The following is a 17,122-nucleotide window of genomic DNA, read 5'->3' as shown; positions in this document are numbered from 1 at the left end:
TGCTAACCCTTTATCTGATATGTCATTTGCAACTATCTTTTCCCATTCCGTCGGTTGCCTATTAGTTTTATGGATTATTTCCTTTGCCGTGCAGAAGCTTTTAATCTTGATGAAGTCCCAATAGTTTATTTTTGTTTTTGATTCCCTTGTTTTTGGGGATGTGTCAAGTAAGAAATTGCTGTGGTGGAGGTCAAGGAGGTTGTTTCCTGCTTTCTCCTCTAGGGTTTTGATGGTTTCCTGTCTCACATTCAGGCCCTTTATCCATTTTGAGTTTATTTTTGTGTATGGTGTGAGAAAATGATCTAGTTTCATTCTTCTGCCTGTTGCTGTCCAGTTCTCCCAGCACCATCTGTTAAAGAGGCTTTTTTCCACTGGATACTCTTTCCTGCTTTGTCAAAGATTAGTTGGCTGTATATGTTTGGGTCCAATTCTGAATTCTCAATTCTATTCCATTGGTCAATGTGTCTGTTTTTGTGCCAATACCATACTGTCTTGATGATGACAGCTTTGTAGTAGAGGCTAAAGTCTGGGATGGTGATGCTTCCCACTTTGGTTTTCTTCTTCAATATTACTTTGGCTATTCAGGGTCTTTTGTGGTTCCATACAAATTTTAGGATAGTTTGTTCTAGTTTTACGAAGTATGCTGGTGCAATTTTGATTGGGATTACATTGAATGTGTAGATTGCTTTGGGTAGTAGACATTTTAACGATATTTATTCTTCCATTCCATGAGCATGGAATGTTTTTCCATTTCTTTGTGTCTTCTTCAACTTCCTTCATAAGTTTTCTGTAGTTTTCATCATACAGATCTCTTATATCCTTGGTTAGGTTTATTCCTAGGTATTTTATGGGGTTTTGTGCAATTGTGAATAGAATCAGTTTCTTGATTTCTCTTTCTTTTGCTTCGGTATTGGTGTATAAAAATGCAACCGATTTCTGTACGTTGATTTTGTACCCTGCAACTTTGCTGAATTCTTGGATCAGTTCTAGTAGGCTTCTGGTGGAATCTGTCGGGTTTTCTATGTAGAGTATCATGTCGTCTGCGAAAAGTGAAAGTTTGACTTCTTGGTCATTTCTGATGCCTTTTATTTCCTTTTGTTGTCTGATGGCTGATGCTAGGACTTCCAGCACTATGTTAAACAGCAGTGGTGAGAGTGGCATCCCTGTCGTGTTCCTGATCTCAGGGGGAAAGCTCTCAGTTGTTCCCCGTTGAGTATGATATTAGCCGAGGGCTTCTCATAGATGGCTTTTATGATGTTTAAATAAGTTCCTTCTATCCCTACTTTCTTGAGGGTCTTTATTAAGAAGGGATGTTGTATTTTCTCAAATGCTTTTTCTGCATCTATTGACAGGATCATAAGATTTTTATCTTTTCTTTTGTTGATGTGATGTATCACATTGGTTGATTTGCGAATATTGAACCAGCCCTGTAACCCAGGAATGAATCCCACTTGATCTTGGTGGATAATTCTTTTTATGTGCTGTTAAATTCGATTTGTAAGTATCTTGTTGATTTTTGCATCTGTATTCATCAAGGATATTGGCCTTTAGTTCTTGTTTGCTGGCTCTCTGTCTGGCTTGGGAATCAAAGTGATGCCAACTTAGTAGAATGAGTCCAGAAGTTTTCCTTCGATTTCTATTTTTTGGAATAGTTTGAGAAGAATGGGTATTAATTCTGTTTTAAATGTTTGGTAGAATTCCCCAGAGAAGCCATCTGGCCCAGGGCTCTTATTTGTTGGGAGATTTTTGAGAACTGGTTCGATTTCCTCACTTGTTATGAGTCTGTTCAGGTTTTCTAACTCTTCCGGTGTGAATTTTGGTAGTAAGTGTGTGTTTAGGAATTTGTCCATTTCTTCTAATTTGTCCAGTTTGTTGGCATATAGTTTTTCATAGTATTCTGATAATTGCTTGTATTTCTGAGGGGTTGGTTGTAATCAGTCCATTTCATTCATATTTTTCTCTGTTTGAGTGCTCTCTCTTTTCTTTTTGAGAAGCATGGTTCGAGGTTTGTCAATTTTGTTTATTTTTTCAAAAAACCAACTCTTGGTTTCATTGATCTGTTCACCTATTTCTTTGGTTTCTATATTGTTTATTTCTGGCCTGATTTTTATTATTTCTCTTCTTCTACTAGGCTTGGGGTGCTCTTGTTGCTCTCCTTCTAGTTGCTTTAGGTGTGCTGTTAGATTTTGTACTTGCGCTTTTTCTAATCTCTTGAAATAGGCCTGGAGTGCAATGTACTTTCCTCTTAGGACTGCTTTCACCACATCCCATAGGGTTTGGATTGTTGTATTCTCATTTTCATTTGTTTCCATATATTTTTTAATTTCTTCTCTAATTGCCTGATTGGCCCATTTGTTCTTTAGTAGGTTGTTCTTTATCCTCCATGTTTTTGGTGGTTTTCCAGACTTCTTCCTGTGATTGATTTCGAGTTTCATAGCATTGTGATCTGAAAGTGTGCATGGTATGATCTCAGTTCTTTTATATTTATTGAGGGCTGCTTTATGTCCCAGTATGTGATCTATCTTGGAAAGTGTGCCGTGCGCACTTGAGAAGAAAGTGAATTCCATGGCTTCAGGATGTAGACTTCTAAATATATCTGTCAAATCCATGTGACCCAATGTGTCATTTAAGTCCATTGTGTCTTCATTGATTTTCTGTCTAGTTCATCTGTCCATTGCTGTAAGTGGAGTATTAAAGTCCCCTGCTATTAGCACGTTCTTACTGATAAGACTGTTTTCTGTTTGTGATTGTTTTATGTATTTAGGTGCTCGCATATTTGGTGCGTAGACATTTATAATTGTTAGCTCTTCTTGATGGATAGACCCTGTAATTATTATATAATGCCCTTCTTCATTCCTTGTTACTGTCTTTACCTTAAAGTCCAGTTTGTCTGACATAAGTATAGCTTTTTTTGACTTCCTGTAGCATAATAGATATTTCTCCATCCCCTTACTTTCAATCTGAGGGTGTCCTCCTGTCTAAAATGAGTTTCTTGTAGACAGCAAATAGATGGATTTTGGTTTTTTATCCATTCTGCTACCCTATGTCTTTTGATTGGGGCATTTAGTCCATTTACATGCAGTGTTATTATTGAAATATATGGGTTTAGAGTCATTGTGTCATTTGTGGGATTCATGCTTGTGGTGTGTCTCTAGCATCTTGCGTTCCTTGCAACATTTCCCTCAGAGAGTCCCCCTCAGGATTTCTTGTAGAGTTGGTTTAGTGGTGACAAATTCTTTCAATTTTTGTTTATTTGGAAAGACTTTTATCTCTCCTTCGATTCTGAATGACAGGCTTGCTGGATAGAGGATTCTTGGCTGCATATTTTTTCTGTTCATCACATTGAAGATTTCCTGCCATTCCTTTCTGGCCTGCCAAGTTTCAGTAGATAGGTCTGTCACCACTCTGATAGGTTTCCCTTTGTATGTTAGGGCCCTTTTCTCCCTAGCTGCTTTCAAAATTCTCTTTGTCCTTGTATTTTGCCATTTTTATTATGATATGTCGTGCAGAAGATCGATTCAAATTATGTCTGAGGGGAGTTCTCTGTGCCTCTTGAATTTCAGTGTCTACTTCCCTCCCCAGGTTGGGGAAGTTCTCTGCTACAATTTGTTCCAGGACTCCTTCAGCACCTTTCCCTCTCTCTTCCTCTTCTGGGATTCCTATGATATGGATATTGTTCCATTTTTTTGTATCGCTGAGCTTTTGAACTCTTATTTCATGTTCCTGGATCAGTTTATCTCTTTTTTTCTCGGTTTCTTATTTTTCTATAATAGTGTCTTCTAAATCACTTATTCTCCTTTCTGCCTCTTCAATCCGTGCATTGGATGCCTCCAGTTCATTATGTATCTCATTTATCGCATTTTTTAATTCATCATAACTATTTTTAATCTCCATGGTATTTGTAGCCATAGTTTCTTTGATGTCCTCCATGCTTTTTGCAAGCCCAGCGATTAATTTTATGATTATTGTTCTGAATTCTTGTTCAGTTATGTTGCTTATGTCTGTTTTGAGCAGTTCTTTAGCTGTCAGTTCTTCCTGGAATTTCTTTGGAGGAAAGCTCTTTCATTTCATCATTTTGGTTAGCTTTCTATCTTGTTAGTTTTAAAAGCTTGTTATGTTCTCTGCACCTGTGAGCACTGCTGTTTCCAAGAAGACTCTTTAACTGTCCAGGGCCTATCCTTCCAGAAATTATTCTTTGAATGGTATCTCTTGGTCTCTCTTGTTGAGACCTTGGTTATTTTATTTTCCTACTTGTAGTGGTATTTGGGACTCTCCACCATGTGTACTTTGGCTTGTTTCTTGAGATAGTCCTGGAGAAGAAAACAGATAGACAAACACACAGGGAACAAAGGCACACAAACGCACAGACAAATCCAACAAACATGCAAACTGAAAGGGAAAACGAAAAAGTTAAGAGAAAAAAGGGAGGAGGAAAGGTGAATAATAAAAAATAAAAATACATAGAAAAGAAAAAAAGAAAAGAAAAGGAAAAAAGAGGAAACCCAATAGACAAAGAACAGTTTAAAGCATATAACCAGATTTCCCAGCTACAAATAAGTAGCCGGGTGTATGCAGTGCTGGTTGAAGAGCATAGAGAGAGAGAGAAATGACAGGGCGGGGATGAGGCGAAATTGGAAATGAAGTGAGCAGGCAGAAGGGATAAGAAGCTTTTTTTCAAAGAGCGAAAGAGTGGAATATGGTTGGAGAAGAAGCAAAAGAAATGACGATGACGCTATCCAGAGAAACTATATAGTCTGATTAGTCCAGAGAAAAAGAGATGAAAAGGTAGGTAGGTATAGAATTTACATCTAGAGGATGGATTAAATGTGACTGTTTAAGCAAGCCAGTGACCACAATTAATCAGGGCAGTGCATCCATTTTGGTCTTGCCCAGGCTCTGGTAAAAAAAAAAAGGGGGGGGGAGGGCAGCTCTCTAGCAGGGATGGGCGTGGTTTGATCCATTGCGTCCTGCGGGAGTCCTGCCTTGGCATTTGTGGGGAGAAGAGTGGCAGCGCTCTAGTCCCTTCGTGAACCAAACGCTGCAACTCACTTTTTTGGGTGTGTAAACTCCCTGTGTCCGGGGCGCCTCCTAGGTGGCCATGGTCTGTATCCCAGGCCAGGCCTCATTTCCACATCTCAGTCGGAGCGCCCCACTGAAATTGCCGGAAACACAAACTCGCAGGCGATCCCCTCAGGGCAGTCCCAAGCCTCTTGCTTTCCCCCTTGGCGATTGAGCCAATAGCGCTGCTCCCGTCTCCTCCAGGTCAGGTTGGCGAGCGAGGAGCACTTTCATCCAGGGGTCGCTTGGACAAGTGCGTCCCGCCTAGGGTCAGCTGGAGAGTGGGAAACCGGGTACCTCTGTGTCCCCTCACCCAAAACACGAACTCACGGGCAAATCTCCCAGTTTTAAGCCCTTCGCCTCCCCTCTAGGGATCCAGCCGAGCCAGAAGCACAAAGGCGCAGTTGCTGCGTGGCCCCTCCAGATTGAGCTGGCGAGCGGGAGCAATTTCCCTGGGGGTCGCCTGGGACGGGTGCGTCCCGCCTAGGGTCAGCTGGAGAGCAGGAAACCGGGTCCCTCTGTGTCCTGAGCGGAGGTTTTTCTGTTCCCCAGCGACAGGGACAGTGTCTTGAGTAGTTTCGGCCACTCTCTTTCTCCTCTAAACTCCCCAGAGAGGGGGATTGCCCCCATAGCTCTGTGTCTCTGGTTCCGGCCCGATTTTATCTTCCCCAGTTCGCACTCATACTAGAAGGTTTTCTCAGCGGACTCTGTCTCCTTTTCCTCCCAAAGTCCTGGATTCTGTAAGGGTTCCTATGGCTTCAGGCCTTCTCTGTGTGAGATATGGGGGCGAGTGCAATGTAAGGAGTTCCCTACTTCTCCGCCATCTTGCCCCCACCCCCAATTATCAAATTGTTTAAAGCATGATCATCTGGTTGTAACTCTGATGAGATATTTGATCAACACATCTGAGTTTTAGTCCTTGTTCTTCTCCACTCTTCCAATTTGTTGTCTGTAGACAAGTCATCCCCCTTCTCATGGGCTTAATTTCCATCTCTAAAGTTAGGTGTTAGGCTAAGTTACTTCTTCTAAGCATTTTATACATTTGTATAAATTCGTGAAATGACCTTTAGTGTGGGTGTTGGTAAACACTATTGAGAATAAAATGCTAAATAAAATTGCAAGATAATAAAGGCACACCTAGTAATTTCAAAAACTTTTTTTATGTTATTAAAAAATAAGTGGTGTTTCCATTGAGGTTCTTATATATATTAGCTAGTTCTGATTTAGCATATACACTAGCTTGTACATTGTATCAACTGTGTATTTTACTTAGCATTAATACTTAGCTATAAATGGGTCTTTTGTAAGTTCTTTGCCCTTTAAATTCAATGAGTGCTTATTGAGGGCCTGCCAAGTTCAGATTGCTGCATTAGGAATACCTTAGGTAAGTTAACAGACTTTGGCATTCTTAATAATTTAATTACAGTTTGGAATTGCCAAAAAAAATACCAACCAAATTGGACAGCTTTAGAAAGCCAGACAAAACATTGACTTTATTAAACCCTAAATATGTTTGTTCTCTTTTTGAAACTTTCTAGGAGGATGGTTTGTGTATCAGCAGAGGAATGAAGTTCACAATAATTGTGGCATCGAGATATACTACCAGACAGACATGCAGAGCACCTCAGAGAATATGTTTCTAGAGCTGTTCTGTCAGATCATCTCTGAGCCTTGCTTCAACACCCTGCGTACCAAGGAGCAGCTGGGTGAGAGGGAGGTGGGGACCGGCCTGGTACCATAGACCTTGAGCAACCACTGTCCTCAGAAAACATGCTCCACGTGTTTGGTCCTCTTGCATGGTGGTGCAGACTTGCTGTTGTGGAAACCTTGTTTGTGGGAAATCCACTTCTAAAAAATAAGCACTTGGGGTGCCTGGGTGGCTCAGTTGGTTAAGCGTCCGACTTTGGCTCAGGTCATGATCTCACGGTTCATGGGTTTGAGCCCCACGTTGGGCTCTGTGCTGACAGCTAGCTCAGAGTCTGGAGCCTGCTTCAAATTCTGTATCTCCCTCTCTCTCTGACCTTCCCCTGTTCATGCTGTGTGTGTGTGTGTCTCTCTCTCAGAAATAAATAAAACCAAAAAAATTTTTTTAATTAAAAAATAAATAAATAAAAAATAAGCACTTAACATCTCATGGACATTAAAGCAGTTCCTAAGGAGAAGACACTGTGTTTACAGAACATACATGTCATAAAGAGGACATTTTGGGTAGGGGTGAGGATGCTAAGGGCAGACTATTTATTAGGGGTGGCAAGGTGGGAAGCAAGCCATCCAGAGAAGCTTAAATTTGGGAAATTTTGGGTTCCCTGAAGACAGAGCCTGGCCCCATAGAAGGTACTCCGTGTTTTTTGAGAAAGTGTTTCAGGCAGTTTTAGGCACTATTAAAAGTCCTCAAGATCCTGACAGGTTTAATCAATAAGAAAAGAAAGAACCCCCAGCAATGACTGGGGGGAACCAGTGAAAAAGGATTTGGGTGAGTCTTTCCAAGTATTTTCATTTTTTAAACAAGCACCATGCTAGATGCTGGTCATGGAAAATGGATAAATTACAGATGGTCCTCCCCTTCAAGGAGCTCACAGTCTTATCAGGAGAGCAGACCTATAAAGGAATAATTGCAGTGCAGTGTGGTATTACTGAGAGTCTTCAGACTCTAAAGGTCATGCTGAAGATAGTGACTTCGTCAGAAGTAGAGTGGGACCCAAAGACTCCACAGCTCTGAGAGATGTGGTTCAGGGCAGAGCAGCTGAAGGCAAGGCAAGCGCAAGCTCAGTTTTAAGAAAAATGTCAAAGGGTGGTAATGCATGAGCTCACAAGATGACAATGGATGTGTGACCTTCTGTTGGGCTCTAGAGGTTTTCAGTCTGAATACAGTTGGTCCGGGAATGGATTCACATAAAGAACTTGGATGTGAAAGGAAACAGAGCTGGAACAATGGTTAGGGGATGAAAATGAGTTCATTATATCCTAGGGATGGGAATAACTTTAACACAGATAGAGGGTGATTAACCAGCAGACAGTGAGGAGTTATGGGTTGTGAGGTTGAGCAATGAATAGGATTTTTTTCCTTCCCCATGACCCCCCAAGAAGAAAAAAGTCTCTCCCAACTTTCTAACTATTCTTCAGAGAACTCTTCTGCTTTTTCCTTAGGAACTTAGGATATCTTAAATGTTCCTTCAGAGGTGAATAATATAAAGTCTGAAAGTAGATTTTATTGTTCTGACAGGATAAGAAAGATTAACAGTGACCTGACTCTCAAATGCCGAGGTCCTGATCAGCTGGTGTTTGTGTTTCAGGCTATATTGTCTTCAGTGGGCCTCGTCGAGCCAATGGCATACAGGGCCTACGATTCATCATCCAGTCAGAAAAGCCACCTCACTACCTAGAAAGCCGAGTGGAAGCTTTCTTAATCACCATGGAGAAGTCCATAGAGGACATGACAGAAGAGGCTTTTCAAAAACACATTCAAGCATTAGCAATTCGTCGACTAGACAAACCAAAGAAACTGTCCGCAGAGTGTGCTAAATATTGGGGGGAAATCATCTCCCAGCAATATAATTTCGACAGAGGTAAGGCACAGTTAGGGTCCCAACATTTATGGCACATAAGTGTAACATTGGAGGACACCATGGCCATTCTATGGTGGTCATTTTGTAGGTGATTTTCCAGTTACTAATTTGGTGGAGTGTAGAGTGTCACACTTCTAAAGAACTGTTGCTTAACATAAGAGCAGTTTTTATTAGAAACTTTATCTTTTTTTCTTCTCCAAAACTAGAGCTGGATCTTCCTGTATCTCATAATACTGCAGTAAGAATAAATCTAATTTCAGTTTTTGTGTTCAGTCAGTGTGCCCCTGAGACTCTGAGCACAGACATGTGGTTATCTATTTCCCATAACACTGAAAAAAGAAAAAGGAAATTTTGCAGCGATAAGTGCTTCCCTAGAGGCACAGGGCTTTAAACATCTGCCAGTAGGAATCACCAAAAATGTGTCCGTGCTTTTACGGGACAGTTGTGCTCCCTGAAGCCTCCTGCTTACTGACTTCCTTCCTTGGCCTTTCTTCTAGAGCAGAAATCAGTGCAGAGCGATAAGCTGCACCAGAAGTTGGGGTGGGAGGGGGGCGGGTTGGGTTGTGTTCTCATTCTGACACCAACAGGCTGAAGATCTTTGGCCAAGACGCCATTTTGGGGGGCCTCAGTCTCCTTACTTGTAGTTTTTTTTTTTTTTTTAGCAGTAGGAGTCACTGTTATTGGTAATAGTACTGACCATCTATTGAGCATTTGCCACATGAACAGCATCGTGTTATTGTCATTCATCATTTTCCTTAATTCTCTCTACAGACCCTTTAAGTAGTTATTATCCCCAATTTCCAGAGGAGGAAACCGAGGCTTAGAAAAGTTGCCACAAGTAGCCTAGACATCCAAGAGTTCAGAAGTAGAGAGCCAGGATATCTTCTTACTCCTTACTTGATGTTTATCTCCTGACTACTTGTGAGCAGATGATCACTTAAAACTATGGAGACCTCTTTGGGGATGAGCACTGAGTGTTATGTAGAAACTAATTTGACAATAAACTATTTGTAAAAAAAAAAAAATAAAAAAAAAAAAAAAAGGAAAACGAAGAAAATATATCAAATAAACAAATAAGGAAAACCACCCAGAAAAGAAAAAAAAAAAAAAAAAAAAAAACTATGGAGACCTAAGAGCATTGGAGTGAAGTGTATTGTCATTTAATGTAGTATTCTGGGCTACTTAAGATGGAAATATTAGTAAATTATTGTTTGATTGCTTTTTCAGATAATACAGAAGTTGCATATTTAAAGACACTTACCAAGGAAGATATCATCAAATTCTACAAGGTAAGTTGAATATGTATGTTTAGATTTTAACTCATAAGCAGATGTTATATATGCTGTGTGGTACGTTACTGCTTTGAACTTAGTGCCCTGCTTCGAGCTGCAGCCTCAGTCAGGTCACCTTCTCCGAAGGTTCTTTTACAGGTGAGGCAGCAGCGGGGCCATGTGTGTCTTCTGAATGCACACCATGGGCTCGTCGCCAGCGAGATAGCTCTGTGACCTCAGCCAGGGGACTTAAGCTTCTAAGCCTCCGTTTGTTCACTTACAAAATAGAGATTATTAGGAGTATTAATTGAATTGAGGTGTGTAAAGTGATTGGCACTTAGCAGAATTAATAAATGGTCTCCATTGCTGTTGTCTATTCATTAGTAATTCTCAGCCTCAGGTTTTAAATGTTTGAATCAGAATACTTTAATGTTTTCCTCATTGATATTAGAAGTTTTAGTTGTGTTTATTTATTGCTTAAGACTATTTCCTTTGTGAGGTTAGGTATCTGTTTTCAGTTACTTGCAAGAAAGGGTGATCATGTTAGCTCTTTTTGGTTTCTAAGGCATTCACTTTAAGGCATTATTCGTTGTGGGTATTTAAAAAGAGTGATGTCCTAATATAACTTATTCTACTGTTTTCAGGAGCAGTGAAGATTTTTCTTTGCCTCCACAACTTTTATTATTCTTTTGAATTACAAGTAGTACCTGATTCTTGAATTTGTAAGAATAGCAATTGTAAGACTGAGTCTTTCTTATCTTAAAAAATGAGTTTTGTTACGAAGCTTGAACTAAGCCTAGAGCATCACTCCCTGAGCTGTGTTGCATGGTACACTGGTTTTCTACAAGATACTAGTAGGGACACTTACAAAAAAGGGTTTCATCACCATGTAAGTGTGGGAAAGACTACACTCTTTAGTCCTATTTTTGGAGAGCATGTTAGCATTTTAAAAGTTCTAAGAAACCCCATAGTAAAGATTTCTTTAGCCCAACATTTAATTTTGACTAACATAACTCCCTAAAGAAATTCATCATGGTCCTGTTTGTTTTTCCCCCACAGAAGACCTAGAAGTATCTCCTGGGACTCCAGTGTTCCTTAGAATATAGTTTGCAAGAAAAATGTAGTTTGTTTATTGGTTGGTTTATGTTTAGAAAGATGGAGATTGTCCAGAGTTGTTCAAGAAGTTGAGAATAGTCTGAAACTGAAAAGGGTGTTACATTCTTCTGATAAAGGTTGCTAAGAGGGTAATAATTGGGTAAAAAGGGATCAGTAAGATGGACGATCTCAGATGAGGTACTATATGTTACTGGAGGCGGGCCCGGGTTGAGCTTCTGAAACGGGCTGGAGAGGCCAGGGCGGGCCTGTGGGAGAATCTGGACTGTCTGCCAGCTGGAGGGAGCCACGGTCAGGTTCGTTGTGCAGCCTCCTCAGGATTTCCATTGCAGCTGCACAGTACCAGACTTGTAACAACTGCACATAAACCGTTACTGACCCGATTTGCCTTTGCTGATGATCTCTCCCTCTGAGGGTATAATCCGGGAAGCTTCATCACACCTGTGTCTTCCCTTTGGAAAAGACAGCTAATGGTCCAGCATTAAGGAAAAAGTCAAGAGACACTTTCCCATAGGATCTGCCAACTCACCACTCCTGGTGTTCATGGTATGACCCAGAGAACTCCTTTAAAGCAGCCTGGTGGAATGGAGAGAAAAAGCAGGCCTTGCTTTCTGATACCATCCCTGTGAACTGTGTGACTTAAGCAAGTCATCATACTTCCCTGTATCTCAGAGTCTGTGTCTCTAAAACACAATCCTCATGACATTTAGCTTACAGAGAACCAAGTGAGCTAACACAGGAGAGTGCCTGATGCAAGGCAGGACTCGATAAATGTTAGCTTCCTTTCTCTTCTAGTAGGTGAGGAGCCATGGTAGTGCCCTGGTGAAGAATCTAAGACGGTTCTTAGAGGAGTAGGCATTGTGCTTGTCCCTTAACTGAGCTCAGGCCTTTGCCTCTGTAGTCATGAGTGATCACTAGGCATGGCCCTGCGTCACACCCCGATGAGTACTAGGCTGGGATTTTAATCCCAGCCCCGCTACTTCTTAACTGGAGGAGTTTGAATGCATCATATAATATCCTTAGACTCCATTTTCTCATAAAATGGGGTTAATAGTAATTCTTGCCTACCTTACCTAATTTTCATAGAGTTTAAATGAAATACTCTAAGTGAGGGGAAACATCTTTTCTGTTTCTGGCTATGTGAGAGCTGATTCTTCATAGTCATAAAAGAGTACTTCATTTTAAGTTCCTTAGTGGGGCAGAATGGTGACCTTGCTGTTCTTTCTTCCTAGGAAATGTTGGCGGTAGATGCCCCAAGGAGACATAAAGTATCCGTCCATGTTCTTGCCAGGGAAATGGATTCCTGTAAGTATTGAATACGGACTTTTTGTAAAGTATATTTTTGGGCACATGATGGCTCTCCCTTGCCATAGATACATCCCTTAAAGAGCACCAGAAAGTAAAGAGGTTGAGAAGGGGACTAACTGGAAACGGAGTCTGCTCTATCAAAGCAAAACTAAGGGGGAAAGGGAAAGGAGGCAGTGGAGGAAACGGCCAGCATTAGGTGGCACAGTGCCATCCTGGCCACGGCTTTACAAGAAAACACAGCTAGCTAGTTGCTGGTAGGACGTCTTCAGAGAAGCCGTGTGGAGCCGCTGCATGTGAGGAGGAAGGGTGCACAGGTCATGCGCTCAGCCTTTCCCAGCTTCCGTCTCTGAATGGCCGAGGTTTACTCCACGGTCATCAACTCACCTGGCCTTCTGTGTTGTTTTACTGAATCCTTCCTGATGGTCAGAACCTCAGAGTCCAGTGAGGCCAGACGTGGGCACTCACGTTGCTGCAGGCGAGGCTGCATAGCCATGGGAACATGATGAGCCAGCGTGGGGGGTTCTGGAGGGGACAAGCAGTCGAGGTTGAGGTCTTGGGGAGCAGGCGGCCTGGAAGGACATGGGCCTGGTACAGTTTCTTAATGAGCTGAGTCCGGTTTCAGTTTTTTGGTTTGTTTGTTTTTTTTTAAGTTGCTCCTGTATGCCAGTGTTTATAATGTAAGCAGTAAACCTTTCATTTTCTTACAGGTCCTGTGGTTGGAGAGTTCCCTTGTCAAAATGATATAAATTTGTCACAAGCACCAGCCTTGCCACAAGTAAGGAATACAGATGTCATGTTAGATTGCATGGTTACAGGATTCCCACATAGAAGGAACTTGTTCAGCAGGGCACGTAACACTAGAAGTTTCAGGTCACCAGGTGTTTGAGGCTCTTCTTTACATTCCCCTTAAATGTGAGGTCGCCATTCTGACAGCTCCCAGGGGTCACGCCTTTGTCATCTGCAGAAAGACTTGGCCTCTGACCTGGTTTGCTTTGCTTCCAGTTTGAACAGTTATGTTACTCTGTAGCGAGTCCTCTCCAGCCACGTCTGCACCTAGACCTTTCCCCAGTGCCTGCATATCTTTAATCCTCTGGAAAGGTTGGCATATACTGGCAGGAGGAAACTGGCAGTGGGACCGGGCCCTTGCTGGGTGGGCACATCAGCCTCTGTTCTGCTGCGGTCTCGGTGTGCGCCAGTTCTGGTGTCCCAGCCCTTGTGTGCCCAGAGAAGGGCCAGGGGTCTTCTTTCTGGTCCTGGGTCCCACTGGGGACATTCACCATAGGTTTGCATAGACCCTCTGGCCCTGCTGATCCAGGAAGATCAGATCATAGAATGTGGGGTAGAAACTTGTATGTATGTTTAAAAAAAAAAAAAAAAAGTTGATGTCCTATTCGGTCTGCTTTCTTAGGCTATAAACACTGAGAGAAACCTTTTTTTCTTTGCAGCCTGAAGTGATTCAGAACATGACCGAATTCAAGCGTGGTCTGCCACTGTTTCCCCTTGTGAAACCCCATATAAACTTCATGGCTGCAAAACTCTGAAGATTCCCCAAGGGTGGGAGAGTGCAAGTGGATGCATCCCTGAGTCTTCCCGGGGCAGGGAAAACAACCTTGGCCACTTTCATAGTTTCTGGTTCACTATCAGACAGACAAACAGAAAAAAACATGTTATCAAATGTCATTATGTAGAAATATTAAAAATCCAAAGTAATTAAATTACAGAATCTTATAGATGTAGAATATTTTTTAAATACATGCCTCTTAAATATTTTAAAATCTTTCTTTTCATTACTGAGAGAAATTTCCCTTATATAACAGTACTTAAAATGATGAATGATATTCCTATAGAACCTTCCTTCCCTATTCTGTAAAATAGTCACTTGTCAGAAGAAAATGTTAGTTTTTTTTTTTTCTAAAAGCCTCCTAGGTTGACAGAAAAGGCTTTAAAACCTTTAGAAAGGTAATACCTTTTTAAAAACTGGATTCTCAAATTTGCTTTCTACTTGGTGGTTTCATGTAAATCAATGGAGAACATTAACATTTGGCAGATAATGAACAAGCAAAAAGTTTTCTTTTATTAGTGAAATTGCTGATTATATAAGGCATGGTTTTAATCTTTTTATAAAATTTGAACATGTTTTTTATTCAAACTAGTAAAATGCTGGAAAACCCTAGAATGCCCTACTTATTTACAATGCTAGAAATAGACTTACCCTACATCAATTTTGTCCCAAACGGAATTTCTCAGGATTACTGTGATTTGTTTCTTTCTGATTGAATTATATTGGCATTCTTGTTCATAGTTGGTTTGCAGTGTTCCATCAGTTTTACCTTTTCCCCTCAACAGCATTTGTTGTATTTATTTAATACATAGGGTCAACTTCAGATCCCACTGAGTGTGTGACATGCTTTTCCAACATCAGCTATTCTAAATATGTGTAACTTTTTACTACCATGATATTGCAATCAGTGTATGAACCAAAATATTTGCCCCATTATGAATTTAAAAGACAAGTACCAAGCCACCTTTTGAAGGTATAAAGAATAAAGCCTTGATTCTTAAATAGTGTGATCTCCAGAAGACTCTAAAATCCCTTTTTGCTACCAGTCTAATATTGCCTTAAGTGTTAAGTTATTTTTTGAATATATAAATAGAAACATAACAAACACAGATGATGACTGGAGTGGACTTTTAAAAAATATTTTTTTCATGAGATACTATTTTAGATGAAATTGTTACTGTAGATTTAACAGCTGTTTTGAAATATTTACTGTTATTAAAAGTTGCTTCAAGAGAAATTGTGAATATACTTCCACGTACAGGCACTAGTACCAGTAAGTGGCCCTGTTGTCCACTAACTCAGGCAAAGTAAAGAATGGCATTTTCACATGACATTTTACCTCTCTAGGAGTTGATTTGCCAGGGCTTTTTTCTGTAGAGTCATGTCTTACAACATCTTAAGTTTTCACTTTTGCCATTTTCCAAATCTACATTTGGGGCAAGAATGATATAATCACAACTGTGGAGGCTGCTTTCAAAAGCAGGGCTCCATTTCTACCGTCAGATAAATGTGGTGCTGTAACCGTCTTTTTATCCCTACCTTCAGGAGCTTCCTTGTGATGAAGCCTGTCTTTGTCCATCAGAAGGTGCGTGAGGCGTCACTTCCTTCTGGTTTTATGCATTTGTAGACTATGCAGCTTTTCATCAAACTGCAAAAATACACAAGAGGGATCTAAAATTAGCCCTGAGTGTTTAAATCCACCACTGTAAGAGTAAATAAGCCACCTACCTTTTCTGTGGGAAATGATGTGCTATTGAGTACTTTTTAGCTCTTTTTAAAAAATGGGTAAAATGTAACTGTCATTTTTACGAGAAAGTCACATGAAGAAATCTGAAAGGAATCTCATGTAGTCTTCCAAGAACCTGTGGTTGTTGTTCAGTGTCTTCCAGCATTGTCTGGTTTCCAGATTGGATCTAGAGCTACTGTTGGATCACTCAGGCCTACTTAATGGAGTCACTGAAATGGGTCCAAGCTGCAGTCCATGAGCAGGAACAGACTACCCCGGATACTGCTATTTACTCAGTGCTTAGCAAATGAGATTTGTGGAAACAAACTAAGTTATTAGTTACTTGTGACTTAAAAAAAAAAGTCTTCTTTTTGACTAGTTGATGTGGAAGAGAGAGCATGTGACACAGCCAGTGTGGTGGAGTGCTAGGGTAATCCTGTTTACAATAAATTGCCTGAATTGAACCTCTGGAGTCTGCATTTGTGTTGTTTTTACAGTGTTAGTGGCCTACCCCTCAGCACCCTGATTTGACAGTATTTCTTGCTTTCGTTATTCCAAATGCAGAAAGCAGTGAATTGGTTTTTTTGAAAGAAAATCTTTGAGTGTATCTGGGTGACAGTGATTTAGTCAAATAAATGGGTCAATTTCACACTCATAAGGGTGGATTCCTTTTGTCAAAGGAAGCTTCGTGTGAGAGGCTGAGCTCCTTGGTGTGTGTATTGTCACTGACCCCAAACCCAGAAAGATTTGTCCTTGGCATTACAGGAAGAAGAGTAAAAAGGGTGAAAAACAAAATATTTCCTCTGCAGCTAGTTTTGAACCTTCTTGCCACGTCTCCAGCAGCAGGCTAGCCAGTTATCTTGTCCAATCCCTGGCCCCTGACACCCTGTCAAGATCATCTTTCTACTAATGTGGTTGCCAGCTGGCCCAGATGGGCAGTTCAAGAGGAAATGTGCTCGTTCCTCATTTTGCAGCCTGGGACCTTGGTGCAGCCCACCCAGGCAGCATTGTGCTGGGGCGTGACGCAGCGGCCCTAGCCAGAGGCCAGAGCAGCTCCGGCGTTTGTGGCCTCGCTCACAGTGCATAGGGTAGTCTGAGCTCCTCACCACATACTCTAAGATAGCTTCGCAGATTGTTTAGATTTATGGTGAAAAACAAGGACTCTCGCTCCCCCCGCTCCCCCTCCCCCCCCACCTTGTAAGGGTGGTTCCTACCATCGCAATCCTTCCCTGGCAGGGCCTCTGACCGGTCTGCTCCTGGATCGCCGGTATTCTGTGCTGCCTACCTACCAGATGAACTTGATTGACCTTGTCAACCTGAACATTGTGCACCCCAAGGTTTCTTGTGGCAGCGCCTGTTGGTAGTCCTGAATTGCTCCTGTTCCCACCCAAGTCCAGCTCTTCAAAGATACGACAGCATTTTGGACCACTCCTGCCCTAAATGAACATTAACCTTATAAAGCACTTTACAGATTACAGACCACCCTGACAGACATCTTCCACAATAATCTTTAGACACA

General features: G+C 41.3%; 1 protein-coding gene across 4 annotated transcripts in view; it reads left to right on the top strand.

The window, feature by feature from the left end:
* The window catches only part of IDE (insulin degrading enzyme), a 120,072-nt gene extending 104,005 nt beyond the window's left edge, over positions 1–16,067 (top strand). For all 4 annotated transcript variants that reach the window (XM_039230225.1, XM_039230226.1, XM_039230223.1 and 1 more), the window contains exons 20-25: positions 6,597–6,764; positions 8,352–8,624; positions 9,852–9,913; positions 12,241–12,313; positions 13,024–13,091; positions 13,762–16,067. In XM_039230225.1, coding sequence (XP_039086156.1) covers positions 6,597–6,764; positions 8,352–8,624; positions 9,852–9,913; positions 12,241–12,313; positions 13,024–13,091; positions 13,762–13,857 — 740 coding nt within the window. In that variant the 3' untranslated portion in view covers positions 13,858–16,067. The remainder of the gene's footprint in view (positions 1–6,596; positions 6,765–8,351; positions 8,625–9,851; positions 9,914–12,240; positions 12,314–13,023; positions 13,092–13,761) is intronic.
* Positions 16,068–17,122: the final 1,055 nt, after the last annotated feature.

The sequence above is a fragment of the Hyaena hyaena genome, unplaced genomic scaffold, assembly GCF_003009895.1.
Source record: "Hyaena hyaena isolate Hyena2069 unplaced genomic scaffold, ASM300989v1 scaffold_44, whole genome shotgun sequence".
Lineage (NCBI taxonomy): Eukaryota > Metazoa > Chordata > Mammalia > Carnivora > Hyaenidae > Hyaena > Hyaena hyaena.
The sequence above is the reverse complement of the archived record's forward strand: the minus strand, read 5'-3'. Positions and strand labels throughout refer to the sequence as shown.